A 17,689-nucleotide genomic window follows, 5' to 3' on the forward strand; every position below is an offset into this window, starting at 1 on the left:
CCTCGTGTGGTGCGTTCTTTCAGCCGACACCCCAGAGCCGGCCCCTCTTCTTTTTAAGTCGCGCGCACCGCCGGAGATTGTAAGATTCTCGCGATAGTCCATTTTTACCGCCGGTACAAAAAACGGGGTGTACGCGTCTCTCTTGCCTTTGCGGGAGCGAAATTAGAATTTCACTTTGACGCGGGGAATCTCTCGCGGAGGGGAGGGATCCTCATAAACGTGACATTTCGCGCGCGCACGGGATCGCCGTGTATTTACGGTTCTTTTATCTTCCTCGCGGAGCACGAAGCGCGGTCTTCTTCTGGTCTTAAAAAAGAGAGAGAGAGAAAGAGAGCTTAATACCCTCACCGATCGTTAAGACGACGATCCTTACGATCCTCACATCACGCCCCGCAAATACACGTCGTGGGATTCTCTCGTGCGGCCGCACATTTCCGCGCCTCGGGCAGGGCGACTCGTAATGTCAATCATTTATAAAATGCCGTTCACGTAAAACTTCTTCCTCCCCCCCCCCCCGAGGCTATTTAACGACCGGGGGCTGCCGTGTGGAGAACGGAGGCGAAAATGGATTGAATCTTCGTCGAATGAGATTCGCAAATCGCGAACGCCTGATGTTACGTGCTGTATCAAAACGAGCGGTAATGTTCCACACTCGGTATTCACCGCCGCATCAATTGTAATTGAGGGATTTACGCCCCGCGAAATTGGATAGACATAGAATTACCCGGCGTGTGTGTGTGTGCGCGCGCGTGCGCGAGTATCGGAAAAAAGAGAGACTGCCGTAAAGGAGACTGTCTCTCTTGAACGATTGAACGATTTGAGGAAAAATACTGGACGACAGTCTATAAGTATAGATCTGGATATACATCTCCCCCCCCGCCGTTTAAATTCAATTATTTCGATCTTTATTTTACGCTACGAATATCTGCGATCACCAAAAGTTTCGTACACGCGCTACGCGGGAGAGTTTTCGTATTATCACGACAAGTGTATACGCGCGCGTACGAGTACGAGGAAGCCCGCGGAAGCGTATTTCGTATAAAATGCCGATAAAAGCGTCGCGTTTTTCCGCTCGCGCTTGTGCGCATCGGCAAAACGGATTGCAGCGGGGACTGCATTTTGTGCGAGCCGAGATATTCGAAGGTATTGGGGGAGAAACTCGCGGGACTCCTAAGAAGGTTACTCTCCCGAGGAATGCACGATTGGCGGAAAAGAAAAGGCTGTCTCTCTCTTCCTCTCCCCCCTTCCCCTCCCCCCCCTCTCTCTTTCTCTGTATCCGAAAGTAACCGATGGTGATATAGGTATCGTCCTTGCGGGACCGTGGAGTTACGATTCGACGGTACTTCGTTCGCTGAAAAAGGAGAGAGAAAGAGAAAGAGGGAAAACACCAACTCGGATTTCCTGGAGGAAATACTGAAGCGCTGCTGCGTGCTTTCGTCGAAGGGATCGTACGGGAGAATTGTCCGAGATGTTTGCAATTGAAGAGAGGAACTTAAAGGGCGCGAGCTTCCCGCGAAGCAACGAAATATCGCGGTCACGGTAAAAAATATTACGGGGGAATTGGTGTCAATCCCGTCGAGCTCGAGACGGAGATTCACAATTTTACAAGTGAAAACCGACAGGTAAAAAGAAATACTTCTAGGACGTACGTAAACAAAACGTGACGAAAGATTTGATGAAAATGTATATACGCACGCACGGCTTGTAAATTATTTTGACGAGATAACGCGCGTGGGGAGCTTACGCTTATGGGATAATGGCGTTTCCGACAAAGTTTTCGTGTACACGTCGCGGAAGATCACATCTCCATTCCTAACGGTAACACGATGCTCCTGACTTATTAACGAGAACTTATTAGCTTAACTCCTGACTTAAGCAGCCGTCCTAACAGGCACAAATTCGCAAAGTGGATTCACGGGCGCTACTATAATTCGCGTAGCTGCGCGTCGTCTGACAATAAACTCGAGGATGTAGTCAGACACGTGTTCTCATTGAAAATTATACTGTCAAAATTTTGTCTTGACATTTCATACACTTTCTGGTTTTTAATACAAAAAAGAAAACGAGACGCGCGACGCGCTCTCGTAGAATTGAATCGAGCAATTTATTACTGCTATTAATCACATTTTAAAAATGAATAAGAATTATCTCTCAACGGCCCTCTAACTATCGAACAATTTATTGCGTTAAAACGGCGGTTAATCTAGCGCATAAATTAACACGCCGGCAAGACGAGCCGGTGGAAGATGAACGCTCCTCCCTCCCTGCCCTTTCCTTCCCCTATTTTTTGAGGACAAAAATCGAAAATTTTCCATTATCCGACTCACCGATGCATCCGCGGGAGGTCTGCTCGTAGCCCGGCAGGCAAGTGATGGACAGGCTGTCCAGGACCGGCTGATCCTTCAGCTCCATAGGTTCCGCGCATCGATAGGAACCCGGGGTGTTAATGCACCCGTAGCGACACAGCTCCGTCTGAAGATCCGGCACCGAGCATTCGTCCACGTCTACGGGAAATGATCGCCATTTGTCAAACGTCCCCCCGATACGTCTCGCCCCCGCTACGAAAGTGTCGCGCCAGGCGAGATCCACGCGGATGCCGGCGCGTAAAATCTGGACTAAGTGCAGCGCTCTATCGCTCGAGGGCCCCGAGATTCATCGCGAAAAATTCCATCGCGTTAGTCATCCGTAAAATGTCGGTCAACGTCGGTCAGTGGTCTCGTAAATTTTCAATCTCGAATTCAACATAAAATTGTAAACAAAGAGAGAGAGAAAGAGAGAGAAAGCAATTGTATATATATAAGTTTCACAATCGATCGTTCACCGCGGCGTTCAAATATTTACCCTGACACGTCTTCCAGTCGTCCTCGAGCATGAAGCCGTCGGGGCACAGGCAAAACACTCGGCCCATCGTGGACAGGCACGTGTGGGAGCACCCGGCGTTGTTAACGCTGCACGGACCCGTGTGCCTGTCACGCTCGCACGTGTGGTTGTCGGGGGCCAGCGACGCGTCTTGCAGACCCTCGCAGGAGCACTCGTATCCTCCTACGAGATTTCGACAGGTGTCCTGGCAGGGACCGTGGCCGTTGTTCAGTAGACACTCGTTGACGTCTAAACAACGAATGCAGTCGAGCGTTCAATCTGTCGTCTAACCGCGTGATTTGCCCCGCGCGCAGAGGCGTAATTGATTAACTTGGTAAGATACTTTACTGGTGTTTGAGCGAGGCAATTATTACTCTGGGATCGCTTTAATTGCGACTTAAATTGGTGGCGTTTGCGCGAAGAAAATGAAATGTCAAGAGAGATAAAAATTCGAAGGGAAAATCAAACTGAAGGTAAAAATATTTAAGATATAAATATCTGAAGTCAAACTAACTGCCATACGAATTTGACGTAAAAACTATTATAGACGTGAAATTTGCGCGCTCTGCGCGACGGATGAAGTTGACGTGTGAAAAAATCCCCCAAAAATTGCGCGTCCATTAATGATAATTGCTCGCACGGCGAAATCATGCTCACCGACGCATTTGCGGCCGTCCAATCTGAATCCCTCGTAGCAGGAACAGACGGGACGTCCGTTAATTTCGTTGCAAACGTGCTCGCAGGATGCCTCGGCGCACACCCCGTTCGGGTTTTGCTTGATCTCGCACTTTGGCACCTGTCCGACCCACTGACGATTCCTGCAGACTAATCGGCTCGCCGAGGATACCATACGGAAGCCTGGCACACACTCGTAATCGGCTTCCAAATACTCGTGGCCCGGGGTCGAGGACCTTTGTAATTGTGACATGAACGCGCGGTGAGTTATTTTTACGAATAAAATTTCTGTTTTCTCAGGAGGGCTCTGGAGCGTTAACGCTAAATGGCAATTGGGGTATATTTTGATTTTAATGTGTAAGCGCGTCGTGGGGAAAGTTTGGAATTTGCCGTTGGTTTTCAAATTTGAAACAAAATTATCATCGTCTACAAAATCTTCGTTGATTATCAATATTAGATAGCTGTTAATCAGTTAATGTTAGATAAGATTATAGATAAGATATATCTATTTTTATTCGTTTGACATTTTAATCAAATCAAGAAACTGAAGAATTGAACAACTTCGAAGAATTTTATTATCGAAGTATTATCTATTTTATATCTATTTTAATCGAGGAGAAGTTGATATGAAAATATCGGAGAATTTGATTATTAAAATTAACGTTAGTCGCTCTCCGGAAGACGCTTCGTGCTCGGCTTATGCTGGCGTTCGTGTAAATCGTTGACACCGGGATTAATACCCAGCATTGAATTATGGATGATAGAAGGTAGGAGAGCACTTACTTTACATATTTGATCAGCGCGTGGCGAGATAGAGGCGCCGGTAGGAACGTCCCGTTTATGCAAGATAAGTCCCCTTTCGTGCCGCCGCCGCCGCCGCCGCCGTCGTCCTGCATCGCTCCCGTCACGCCTGTGACTTCCGCGTTTTCGTCGCCGGTCTCCTCGGCGCTCTCCTCGGAATTAATTATCGGCTTCCGCGGCGGATGAGAGGTGCGACGGATCGGCAGCTGTTCGTGGCGCGGCAACGACAACGGCTTCAGCCGCGACGTCATGTACGCGTTGTAGTCCTTCAGGGTCCTCTCCAGCACCTCGTTCTCCAGATCCAGAATCGGCAGATCCTCCTCGGTCCTCGAGTAGCCCAGCATCCTCTCGGCGTCGTAATGCGAGCCCTTGAAATCGATTTTCTCGCCCTCCGGCGAGACGGCGGCGTCCCGATCCACGCTCTTGCCGTCGACCTCGCCACCCGTCCCCGCGTTCCGTCCGGCCGATTTCTTCGGAGGGGTGTCGAAAATACCGTCGTCTAGGATCGAGGGGTCCTTCAACGCAGACTTGGAGATCTCCATCTCGAGCTGCTTGGAGAACTCCCTCTCCACCGTGTCGCCCGAATAAACGCCGCGACGCGGCGTCGTTCTCGTCAACCGCCTCGTCGTCTCGAGCGTCGGGCGACGCTGAAGACTCGACGACGTCGTCGTGTCGACGGCCTCCGTCAACGAGGCGCGCTCGGGAGTGACGTTCGACGGGCTTTCATACGTCGACTCGGACGCGTTGCTGGTCCCGGCTAGGTCGAGCGTTTCGTGCAGGACACGCCCGCTCAGGCCGTCGTGCGTCTTCCTCTTGCGCTTCGACGATCGTCGCGCGACATCCTGCCGCCTGTCGCCCCACCGCGCGTCCTTGCCGCTTCCTCTGTTTCGCTCCTTCCTGTCCTTTTTCCGCCTCCGTCGCTCCGCGCGGGACTTTCGCGCCTCCCGACTCCTCGGCCGCGACTTCGAGAAAGGGTCGTTCCTCCTCCGCGGCGATCGATTCCGCTTGCCCGTTATCTCGTTCTCACGACTGTCCTCGGTGATCTCGTACACGCGATCCTTGACACCGGAACCCCCAGGCCCGTCCTTGCCCCTGCGACGCTTTTTGCGCGTCCGACTGCCGAAGTTACCTTCTTGCTGCTTGCTCAAGGTCGCTGTCGGGCAGATAGCGAAGGTTGATCTTCAGAAATATATCGATTGGAAACGACAAATTTTGGAACGCGCGATTAATGAGCAGTGAAATTTCCGGCCGATCCGTGTTTGACAAAATACAGACTACCTATATAATACCTATATAATACGTGTTTATGTCGACGTGAAAAATTTCCGGAATAACGTGAATTCGCTTAGAAATTCGTGCGGATGTGTCTCGCTCCGCGAGCATTTTCACCTTGCCGCGGGGGACTGATTTATCCGGAATATACGTTTCCCCCGTTAACATTAGGAAGAGACGATTTTACTCACTGACATTTACGTTTCGCCGAGGCGGAATTTTCGCACCATTTTCCGACAAAAGGAGGTGTTTGTCCCCGCGTTCATCGCCGCGGGCCTCCGCTTTCGCTTCCGCTTCCGTCTCCTCCGGCTCCTTGATAACGCCTCGCGACGAGAGCGTCCTTCTGTTTTCCTCGAGAGCCTCCATTCCCTCAAAAGATGCGTCCCGGCTGCCGGATAACAACAGCTCTAACCATCTTTGCTCTCGCAAAAAACAAGGGTTCTAAGAGAAACGCTGCCTCAGTCTACTAAATAAATTATCGAGGGAACAAAGAGGGACCACGTCGCGCAATTTCACTGTTTCAAGACTCTAAAAGACCACTTAAGTCCCTTTAGAATTTGTCCTAAGAGATGGTATTTTTATATTTATGTAGAGTTATACGGCTTACTTACTTTTAACAGATGAAAATTAAATAAGATGTCGAATGAAAATATGTAGGGTGAACATAAATATCGGCAACACGTATAAGTAAAATGTATTTGAAAAGAACGGTACTATTAGAAATTGAATTTCTTTTATATTCCATCTTTAATATTACATAATTAATGTCGACTACAGTTTATTCGCGTTTCGAGGCGGGGCGCTTCTTTGACGCTACCATTTCGATCAATCTTTGTGATTCCGAGCTATAATTACAGCGTATAATTCTATTAAAGATTTCCCTGTGACATCCGACCGGATACGCGTAGATTTGTACGACGACAAAGCATATATAGGTATGTCATCGTGAACCAAGAGCGTCGTTGGATCCTCGTGAGGAGTCTCGTTTTCTCACGTTTCCTTGCATCGCATTACATCACCGAAGAAAAGCGGTAGGGTTTTACAGCCCCTCCCCGTGGAGAGTTCGTCGATACTTTACCTGTACTGCCGATGGGTCGCCAGAGTGTGCGACCCGTCGCCGGAACGATCCGATCCCATCCTGTCCCCGGATCCTGCACCGCGTGCCCCGGCATTTTGGCAGAGCCCTGTAAACACGGAGCGGACGCGATCTCAAGAGCCGGGCTCGATTGGCCGTGGCAGCGAAATAGGGGATGAGATGAACGCAAGGAGGATCGTGGAGCAAAGAGGCCGCGCGCTCTCTCTCTCTCTCTTTCTCCTCCGCGACTGCATCTCCGCGAGCGATGCAGCCAGCGAGGCGAAAATGCGGAAGTTCTATTGTGAAGTTTGCCGGAGCTTCGCGCACACTTGTGCCCACGAGTTCGGGTCGAAACTTCGACTGTTACCGCAATGAAACTACGCCACGCGGAACCCCGGAAGTCATCGGGTGCCCGCCCGTCATTTCGCTCCGTCGAGCGTACCGCCCGTCGCTCCCCCCCTCCTTCCCGTCGATATGGAAATTCTTTAATGCGCGAAGATGGCGATAAAATTGAGTTGATGGGAAACGAGCGAGCGAGAGAGAGAGAGAGAGAGAGAGGAAGGAGGAGGAAGCGGAAGAACGGTCGAGCGATCTCCAAGGGACGAGCGAGAAATATCTTAATTCCTCCCTGAAGGATGTTCTTCAGACACTCGCGAGACGTCTTTCAAATTTTTTTATGATTCAGTTCGGAAATGCAACCCACGGCCGCCACTGAATGTAAAGTGTCTTGTACGAATCTCTTTTTCGGAGGTAGCGCACGTCAGGAAGTAATTCTAAGTAACATTTTTCGCCTATTCATTTTGGAGGAACGTGAAATTTTTTCCTTTCTCTCAATGAACTCGCGATTTTTCCACTCGCGGGCTATAGTATGGACTTCAGCGCGCTAACGAAGGGATGTCTACGGCATGTGCCCGCGGAGAAAGTTTCACGGTAGATTATACTCGAAACTTTTACGAGGCTCTCGATTCGAGAAGAGGCGGTACCCCGGCCGCATTTTCCCTCGCCGTTATCGAAGAAAGCCCGTCGAGAGAGCTGCGCATCCTTGAGTCTAATCTAGGCGATATCAAGTGGCAATTGGTATAATCCAGCGATAATCGACTTTCTTCGTTGTTACCGCTGTATCCGAAATCGTTAACGAATGCAGGTATACCCGCGCAAGAGGTTTCTCGCCAAAGAAGCGATTATTATCCCGCAGAGGGAAATAGAGAGATAGAGAAAATTCACTCTTCGAGTATTTTATATTTGTATCTAAATATTATATAAAATATATGTATTAAATATGTATATCAAATTAAATTTGTGTACAAATAATTTGAATTTACATTGTAATTAGATTTATGATGTAATGATACATTAAATTAAAATTATATATATATATAATTTTGTATGTATGCGTATTTCTGATTTAAATGTATCATACAATTAAAATTGTGAATAACATTCTACCTTGAATTCTGTGATATGAATTATAGATCGTTTAAATCTACACTCGGGACTTGATATAAATTTTTGTATGCTCCTTGATATTTGCATTCGAAAGATTTATAAACCGATTTTGCTTTGCGGCATATATTATATCGGAGAAATATATGAAAGAACAGAATATACATGTAAATGTGTGTACACATCATGAATGTGTATACACGCGACAGAGAACGGGACGAAGAAAAGGAAACTGTTCCCTTTCCTTCGCCTCTGGAAACAATTAAAGCGAGCGACTAAGCTTGGCCTTAGGCGAGCAGAGAGTAATTCGTTCGTTTTCTCCGTCGTAATACGCGGCCGAGCAGAGTGGTGATTCTGTCGCGAAAGTTTAATTAAATTCAATCAATGATAAACGACGTTGGTATAATATATTCCACCGTAGGTAAACCGCGCCGCCATTCTTCTGACTTTTAATCATTTCGATTGACCAACGAGAGCACATAAAGAATCTAGTTGGGGGCTGGCATTTCTCGATTTACATTCGCCCGCACGTTTATACCATTTGACTACAAACATAGCGGTTTTAGGGACGGGAGAGGGGAGGGGGAGGGGAGTGGAGGAAGGGAAGTCGGGCTTTGAATCTTTAACGGTGAGCGACGCCTAAATCAGCAATCGGCTTGAATGTTTCACGTTTATTCTCGCATTGCCTCGACAAGAATAACATAATGTACGACATATTATGCCGGCGCACGGGCGTGAATAAATGAGTATATTTCGGCGAACGGTGCGCGCCCATCGTCACACGTGCACCGGTAATTTTTCATTTACATACAAATCCACACACACACACACACACACACACACACACACACACACACACACACACACACACACACAGAGACACACGCGCGCGCGCGCGCGCGTATGAGCGTGTTCGTTCCCAGCGCGGCATTCCGCGTCTGTAATATTCACGGGTCATCACCCCTTTAAAGTTACATTCGAGTTTTCGCGAGAGTCAACCCCGGTCCATGCACAGCTGAAGGCCCGGCGCGACTACATGCAGACGGGGCGAACGTCGCCCGACGGTGAGTCGCGGAAAGGGGTACACTCGGGATACACCCTCTCGACGGGGCGAAGCGAATCTGAATTTCGGATGTATATACGACGATCAATTTTTGAGCGATTTGAAAGACGCGCGGCGGTGAACGGCCGGAATAATTTCGAATCGAGAGACCGCGCATAATCGCGGCCCGGCACTTTGAATAACTCCCGGTGTATATATGGTAACGCGAGGGAGATAGACCTCGCCCGCAGCATCCGGTACTTCCCGGCGACACCTGGCGAAACCGCGTTATCGGTTCACCTGCTGATAAGCCCCGACATCACGGGGGAATTTCTCCATCAGCTCGTATCGCACTGATGCGCGGGGAGCGTGGCCTCGTAGTTGATCCCTTGTCAATTTTCGCTCATGACACAGGACGCTGGGGACGACGAGATTACCTCCGATAATGTTGCATCGCCAATCGAACGAAATGAATTTCCGGGGCGCCGGAGCTCGGCCAATAGGACCTCCCCCTCCCCCCCCCGCTTCCTCTTCCTTTTTCCCTCTTTCTCTCTTTATCTCGTAAAAGGATAAATAATCCCTCTCTGAAGAATATTCCCGATCGATGAAAAACGGCGCGGCGCGCTTCCTATAATTATTCCACATTATGCACTAAGCTCGCCCCTTCGGCGGAATAATTCATCGAGCGTTTGACGCGACTGCCTACAGAGACGAGTATGAGAAAAACCGATTACGAGGAGATTATGTTACGTAATAACTGTGAATTATAGAGCTCGAGCGAGAGTTACTATAATAAGAATGATTTTAAATTGCGTATCTGAAGTGCGCATTCATTCGCTGTTCCCTCGCACTTTTATGCGATTACTATAATTTTAATTAAAACGATAAAACGTTACAGCTGTCATAAATATTTTTTCGGAACAATACGCCAAATGTGTTTGTAACATATGCCCTCTTCTAAATATTTAGATCTTACTCAAATGCATTTTGAAGTTTTATGCGACGTCGCTGCGATATTTATGAACGATATTATTCCATTTAAGCCGTAAGCGGAGCGCGGTGAAATGGATAAAAAGTGCAGTAGAAACAGTATGCATGCGTTTCATCCCCCTCCGTAAATCTTGCGCCATTTTGTTAATCCTGTTCTGCGCGGAGAATATGCAACGACGTAATTACGTGCGAATGTACCAACCGCGCGAACAACCGCATAAATCGTAAACGAGTTAAGTGGTGAAGTTAGATTGCCCGGCTCTCATTGTTTTTTCATTGTTTAAGTGGATCACATACATAGAGAGAGAGAGAGAGAGAGGGAGAATCCACTTAATGTTAATTCGTAAATCTGCTAATACACGTCCAGCGGCAAAACTAATTACATCACAGCTATATAGAAAGACGCGGAGGGGCGGACGAGTGTCGGGCTGGCATTTCATTGTGATTGCACGGTCCACAATGCATCGTGAAAATTAACAGACCGCGCTCTTCGAGTCGCGCACGCGAGGGGGGTAGAAGCGTAGAAGCGGGGAAAAGCTCCGGAGGTCAGAATGGAGTGTTTCTATACCGTGTCGCGCGCGCAAGCCGCCGAGACGACGGACGACGGAGGAGGAAATTTCCCCCGGAGATGTAGTGGACTATTTTTCACTTTTAAGATATGAGTCCATCGGACGCGGAAGAAAGAGAGAGAGAGAGAGATGATGGTGTAACGGGGCATATTCTTCGCGCTTTTTAAGGAATGAAAGTACGAAAAGGATTTAATGTATGAGATAGCCGTCGTCTCTATTACACCGTTCTTCTCCATTACGCGGCGGCGGCGTCGCCGGCGGGCGGTGGAGATCTCCGTCCGTATGGGGAGGGTCATATTCTTCCGCGCTTTAAGGAATGAAAGTACAAGGGAGATTTAATGCGAGATAGCTGTGTGCTCTATTACATCGTTCCTCACCATCCCGTCCCGCGGAGGGAGTGAATCTTTGCGGGACGGAGATCCCGAGATTGTCTCGCGCGCGCGCGCGCGCGAAGAATAATTCGTCCTTAGAATGTACGATTTATTACCGACTCGTATCACTGCCCCGCATACACGCGCGACGGGATCCCCTTCCGACCGTCTAATAGATAATTCCAATAAGATAAAACTTAATTAAAGGATAATTCTCGCGTGTTTTCTACGAGGCAACGTGTCCGCGCGGCGAAGTGAGGCAATTAGGAGGCGAAATCTCAGCCGGCGCGGCTAAACTTTGGACGAGAATACGTAAAGTGGTTTTTAAAAACCATGAGACACCAAAATTTGCATATTTATCACGGTCTCTTAAACATTCTTTATTCACGGGCCCCTCGCCTCTTCTTAAAATACGAAGCTAACGTCTCGTCTCGCGGTTTTTAAGCTTTATCTCGCGAACGCGGACGCGGACGTGGACGTAATTCTTTTTTTTTTATCCTCTATTCTTCAGACGCGCCATATAAATTAAAACGCAGACGCAGGCTGACGTGCTCAAGATTGAATCATCTTGCGCGAAGATTGATCACCGAATTGATTACATTCGTAAAAAACTAGAGAACGTAGTCGATCACTGTTTCATTAATTCTGTATACGGATCTTTAGAATGCAGCTGAATGTAGCTGATTTTAGAACAACTCTGCTTATTGAATATCATAATTAATGTACATACATATGATTGTGATCACATATTATATGCTCTCGTAACGTAATTTATGCAGTTTACATTTAGTTAACAATTTAGCTAATTTTCATTAAAAAGAAACAACTAGTAATTTGATTCATAATAGCTAAAAATATTTATATATGTACATGTAATTAAAAGTTATTCAATTTAATAGCTATTTATCACATGAATTTTATTTAAAATCAAATCACTAACGCGATATAAAATATCGCACAAAGATTGTCCAATAAATATTAAATATTCATACTGATTATACATGCATTATAAGAATACATTATTTTATACTAAATTACATAATAAATTAACTAAAAATCTGAATCAATGTCCTGTTTACGAATATAATAATGAATGACATCCCGATATTCAAGAATTATTTTAAATATCTTTGCAAGAAACGAAATCAAAGTATCTTTCTATCGGTCTGTAATACAATTAAAAAAAAAAAAAAGAATGAAAAAGGATGAATAGCACTCACCGAACGGCAGAGCAATCGCCACAAGGAACAAGACGGCACAGGCGAGCCTCGCATGGCTCGCACGATTCTCGATGCACATAACGTGACACGTCGTTCACATACGAATACTTGTACCGTGTCGCGCGGCCGCTCGCGTGGCTCTGAGTGTTCTCCTCAGTTAGATTTCGAGTTTCGAAACGCGCTCCCTTCCTCCCTCCCACGCACTTTCTCACTCTCTTTCTCTCTCTTGCTCGCTCCAATTTGGTCCCGCGCGTCGCGAGACTCGCGCGCAGCTCCCGGATGCTGCGAGCGGTCCAGCGAAGCGCCTGCTCGATGGCAACCCGTTCTACGGCCTCGCGTGCCATCCGCGGTTGGCGCCACTCGCCTGAGGTCAGAAGGGATTGCGGAGGATCGAGAAGTAGCGTTGGGTGGTCTCTTACCATGGGGGAACGCTATTTTACAGATCCCTTCTTTTCGATCGCTCCACGAGCGGGACGGAAGATCCATTCAAATTATTCGAGAAAGTATAATTCGATTGACGCGAATCAATCGCGATTTAGAAAGATGATCAACCATTGCGAGGAGCATGGAAAATCACAAGCATAATTTCGATTCTTGAAATCTAAATAGAAATTTAAATCTTAGAAGACCTTCGTGTCTTTCGTTTATTTCCCAATTTATTAATTTCTTCTATTATATTTATGCAGCTGTTACCTTCATTTTTCCGAATATAAATTACGCTATTCTTATTTCTCATTATGCAAATGTATGTGTTTCAAGGTGAGAAACGTTTTTCTCTGCAAAAATCCGGAGTGACAGTCCCGCGCTCTTGCGTATGCTGCATGTGCATACGCGCGACTGGACGTTCACATGCGCCGCCGTCCTCGCCGTCGTCGGCACGACCTAGCTCCTGTAACTCCCTCGGATATCGATCCCCCGGCGCGTTCGCGCGTTTCGAACGACGCAAGCTCGAAGTTTACGCCGAGTAGAAGTCACCCTCCCGGCGAAGCTAGTTCGTACCCGGCGCACCACCTCACCCCCGACCGCATCCTCTCCCTCCGTCCTTCCTCTTCCTCTCTCTGTCTCTCTCTCTCTCTCTCTCTCCCTCTCCTTCCCTTTCGTCCTCGTGAACAGGAGGCACGGCAATCGGACAAGATGAGCGACCAGGAGGATCTGGATTATTACATCATGTACCCGTCGTTTCCGCCGTCCCCGAAGGATCCGACGTTGACCGCAAGCGGGCAGGATCAGCGGGAGGAGTTCGTGTTCGTGTACGAGGAGGACAAGCGGCCGGTCGTGATCCTGCTAGGATGGGCCGGCTGTCAGGACCGATACCTGGCCAAATACAGTTCGATTTACGAGGAGAAGAGGTATTCCAAAACCGCTGACATCGCGTGAAACCGCTGGTACCGCGCGTACGATCGACGCCGAGGCGCGTTTCATACCCCTCGGGAGGTCGGCAATTCTCACGTTGGAGATGCCACGATTCCGCGGTTCTCCCAAGTACTCGCGTGCGCATTCAATAAATGGCGTAGAATCCGCGAGAATGATTTGCAAAAAAACGACGATGTGTGTCGACTCGGTGCGCGAAGTCTTGTACTTTAAACCTTGCACTTTAGACGCGATCTAATAATAGGACGCGATATAGAGAACTCGGGACAGGATTGTATTTTTAATTCTACGTGCCGCGCAATGCGGAAACGCGACATATTTGTGGAGTCGGAAATGCGACCGTATAGTATAGTGCTCCATTTTTGTGAGTATATATGTAAACGTTGCATGTCGAATACGCGCGTGTCGAGTCGTCAGATCGCGATCGGCGTCGTTCGACGCTGCGCTCGAAAACGCAATTAACCACTTGATCGTTATTAATCCCGGTGTTACGTCCTCTCGCAGTTGCATCACGCTGCGTTACACGGCGCCGGTGGAGTGCCTGTTCTGGCGCCGGGACAAGATGCCGTACATCGGCAAGCGGCTGCTGCAGGTGATCACCGACAAGCGGCTGGACGAGCACCCGATATTCTTCCACGTCTTCAGCAACGGCGGCGCGTTCCTGTACCAGCACGTCAGCCTCGCGATGCAGAGGGCTAACACGCCGTTCAAGGTAGACGCCTCTCCGCGTAAAACTTGTGTAATATGAAAAACAATGGAGACGAATCGGAATACAAACACATGTATAAAATATATATACTAAAAATACATCGTAAAATATATTAATACGTACGTACATAAAATTACACGACATACAAAATTTATATTATATTAATATTATATTATATTATATTATATAATAATATTATACAGGGTGTCTCATAATAGGTGTATGACCGTTCTTGGGTAGAACGGACTAAACTGAATCGAAAAGTCCTCTACCATTTTGCAAAATTCGCAATCGTAAACGAGACATTAATTTTTGAAGATTGACGAATAAACGCGTATTCATTCGGCCCACCGCTGAATGCAAGTGCGTGGCAAGATAAGTAGATTAAACCGAACAAAAAAGTCCTCTACTATTTTGTAAAATTTGCATTTATTAACGAGATATTAAGTTTATTCGCCGATCTTCAAAAATTAATATCTTGTTAACGATTGCGAATTTTGCAAAATGGTAGAGGACTTTTCGATTCAGTTTAGTCCGTTCTACCTACCCATGAACGGTCATACACCTATTATGAGACACCCAGTATAATATTATATTATATTTATATTATATTATATTATATTAATAGAAGTATATATAAAATTTGAAGGTATAGATTTAGCACGCATTATATATAGATCATCTATGATGGGCTTAATTCAAAATTTAGAATAAAATTTTAGGATCTTATTTATAAGTTTTTATATGTTTTTTATTTGAAAAAAGGCACGAAAAATATTTGAAGAATTGAAAACACTCGCACATGTTAAATGTATATATAAAATGTTTAAAATGCAGACACGTGTATAAAAATGCACGGTGTATAAATTACAAATTTTACATTCCTGAAATCACGAATTGCAGAGCGTTTAAAGTGGAGAGCGCATAGAGAATGTGTACAGAGAGTGTATACATCTCGTAAAATTTCAGTTTCATACTCTTTTACTCGCTGCCGACACACATGTGAGAATTTATGAACTGGAATCACAGGTCAGGGGAGTGATATTCGACAGCGCGCCCGGCGAGAGGAGACTAACGGCGCTTTTCAAGGCGATCAGCGCGATCATCGGCGGTCATCCCCTCACGAATCTGCCGATGTCGTTTGTCATCACGTTCTTCCTCTCCGTGCTCTGGTTCTTCGAGGTAAACGAACAGCGAACGTTGATACACGATCATTGTCTCACGAACATTAAGCGGGCATGAAAACGATTGTAATCTTCATTAATTTCCGAACACGTCCAAGCACGATCTCATCGCAAACGTATGTTTGTCAGGGCGGCGATACCGTATCATGTCCATAGATCGGATCATTTCAGAGCTGTACCGACGCTGTACAGTTTATATGTCGATTTATGATCGTCAGGTAATTGCGCAGGCTTTCAGCAGAACGCCCATTCAAACGAACCCGATCGCCCTCGCCGAGGAAGCCTATTCCTGGCCTCAGCTGTTCCTGTATTCCAACAGTGACACTCTGATCCCGGCATCTGTGAGTTTCCATCTATTTTTTTTTTTTACGTATAACAATGAGTTGAACTTCGGGTGACTCTTGGCAACAAAAGTGCTTTCAATAACAGAAAAAAAAGGAAACACGTATTATATATATTAGGAAAGAGGATGCAAAGGTTTAATTTTTAATTCTGTATAAAAATTGATAATATTAAATGTATGTTGTCGTTATTAACAATCCTAGATGCAATGAGAGGAATCTCGTTACAAGAGAGATTTACGAGCTCCTGTCTTTTCGTCAGGACGTCGAGAAGTTCGCGAGCCGGCGGGCCGAGCGCGGTGTGCGGGTGCAGCTCGTTCTCTTCACCAATTCGCCGCACGTCAAGCACTACACGACCTACCGCGACGTCTACGTGAACACCGTGTGCAGCTTCATTCACGAATGCCTGATCTCGCCGAGCCCGTCGAGGAGCCTGATGGACCGCGGCGACGACCACGGTTCCCAGGACTACGACGCGCCGCCGGATCTCACCAAGCGCGTCGTGCTGCCTCACGAGGCCAGCAAGCAGCAGAACTAGTAATCCGGAAGACGCTAAAAATAGATAGAATAGTTGCCCGCTGGAGGATCGCGCTGGTGGCACGCGCGCGCGCGACCTCGCGGGTGCCAGGCGTAAAGGGAGAGAGGATCGATGATCAATTATTATTACATCTACATTTTGGACTAAAAGGTCTACGAGGAAAGGGGTGAATTCGATGGAAACGCTATGGAATCCGTTTTGCACAATTAAGATCTCCCAATCTCCGTAATTGGAGATTGGTTCTCAAACCGCTGAATTCTTTCCCTCCTGTCGTATCTTTTGTATACCCGTAATTCCAAGACGGGAAAATCGTATTATTAGGACGGTCTCGAGACTCCTTCGTTAGAGTTGAAAATGAAGCGAAAAGGAAGATTTGCGGTGGTAAAAACCCAGAAAAGAACCCACAAAGATTTTGTGGGACAATTTCCGATTTCGATCGGGGATTAGGAGGTTGAGATTTTGCAGAATAGATTTCTCACGAATCTCCGAAAATTCACTCGTTTCGCACTTGGTAAAGAGGCGACGTCCGAGATGCTGGAAACGGTGCTACGTTCGTTAATGTACAGAGCTGTTTTATACGAAGTTGATTATTATTTTCGAGCGAGAGTTATTCAAATGAAAATGTGAATTTTTTATGAGCCGAGCGAGAGAGTAGACACACGGTGGCGTAAGAGCTTCCAAATTAAATGTACATACTTCGACGATTGTTCGCAGAAGCCTAAAAATATGAAGATTTTTATTACGATTAAAGCTTATCTCAATTTTATTTTGATTTCTTTTTTATATTTCTATATATGCGACTTCTCGCGATATTGCTGTTGCATCTGACGCAATTCTTTCAATGTGGGTCAGAACCAAGATTCCTGGAGTTGTGTGCACTGTTTGCGGCATCGTGAGCCTTGTCAAAATTTCCCGATTTTCGCTAAAAAAAACGGCGAAAAAACCGATAATATCCACATCCTCTCTCTCTTTCTCTCTCTTTCTCTCTCCTTTGCCTCAGTCCCTACGTTACTCCCGTCTCAGCTTGATTCTTCCTTCGTGTACTCTTTCGTTACTCCTTCCGCCACCGCGTGTCCGAGTGACCGCCGTTTTTAGAGAAGCTCGTAAGCTCGTAGACACGCGAATGCATCCGCGTATATTCTCTGTACAATAATCTGGAGGAACGAATCTCTCTCGTGCTTGTTGGACAATTGGGCATTGTTTTTCCTTCGTGACGACGGAGATGTCGA

At 46.9% G+C, this 17,689-nt stretch overlaps 2 protein-coding genes across 2 annotated transcripts in view; one reads left to right on the forward strand and one right to left on the reverse strand.

The window, feature by feature from the left end:
- Positions 1-12,396, reverse strand: part of LOC105453008 — a 20,741-nt gene extending 8,345 nt beyond the window's left edge. The window contains exons 1-7 of the mRNA XM_011694650.1: positions 12,318-12,396; positions 6,686-6,791; positions 5,799-5,995; positions 4,318-5,488; positions 3,517-3,770; positions 2,842-3,108; positions 2,328-2,504 (exon numbers count right to left, since the gene is read on the reverse strand). Of these exons, the coding sequence (XP_011692952.1) occupies positions 2,328-2,504; positions 2,842-3,108; positions 3,517-3,770; positions 4,318-5,488; positions 5,799-5,995; positions 6,686-6,791; positions 12,318-12,396 (2,251 nt within the window). The remainder of the gene's footprint in view (positions 1-2,327; positions 2,505-2,841; positions 3,109-3,516; positions 3,771-4,317; positions 5,489-5,798; positions 5,996-6,685; positions 6,792-12,317) is intronic.
- A 1,000-nt stretch (positions 12,397-13,396) lies between these two features.
- LOC105453009 (transmembrane protein 53-like) lies at positions 13,397-17,392 on the forward strand. Its single transcript, XM_011694651.1, has 5 exons — positions 13,397-13,666; positions 14,193-14,400; positions 15,427-15,579; positions 15,812-15,922; positions 16,185-17,392. The coding sequence occupies exons 1-5, from the start codon at positions 13,452-13,454 to the stop codon at positions 16,458-16,460; spliced, it is 963 nt and encodes a 320-aa protein (XP_011692953.1). The 5' UTR covers positions 13,397-13,451; the 3' UTR covers positions 16,461-17,392.
- The last annotated feature ends 297 nt before the right edge of the window (positions 17,393-17,689 follow it).

This window comes from Wasmannia auropunctata, unplaced genomic scaffold, assembly GCF_000956235.1.
Source record: "Wasmannia auropunctata unplaced genomic scaffold, wasmannia.A_1.0 LD336023.1, whole genome shotgun sequence".
Classification (NCBI taxonomy): domain Eukaryota; kingdom Metazoa; phylum Arthropoda; class Insecta; order Hymenoptera; family Formicidae; genus Wasmannia; species Wasmannia auropunctata.

Bases quoted from the DNA above. Each gene is read 5' to 3' on its own strand.
- LOC105453009 (XM_011694651.1), top strand. From the start codon at position 13,452: ATGAGCGACCAGGAGGATCTGGATTATTACATCATGTACCCGTCGTTT. The intron at 15,580-15,811 runs GTAAACGAACAG...GTAATTGCGCAG, and splicing joins CCGTGCTCTGGTTCTTCGAG to GCTTTCAGCAGAACGCCCAT. The intron at 15,923-16,184 runs GTGAGTTTCCAT...TCTTTTCGTCAG, and splicing joins ACACTCTGATCCCGGCATCT to GACGTCGAGAAGTTCGCGAG.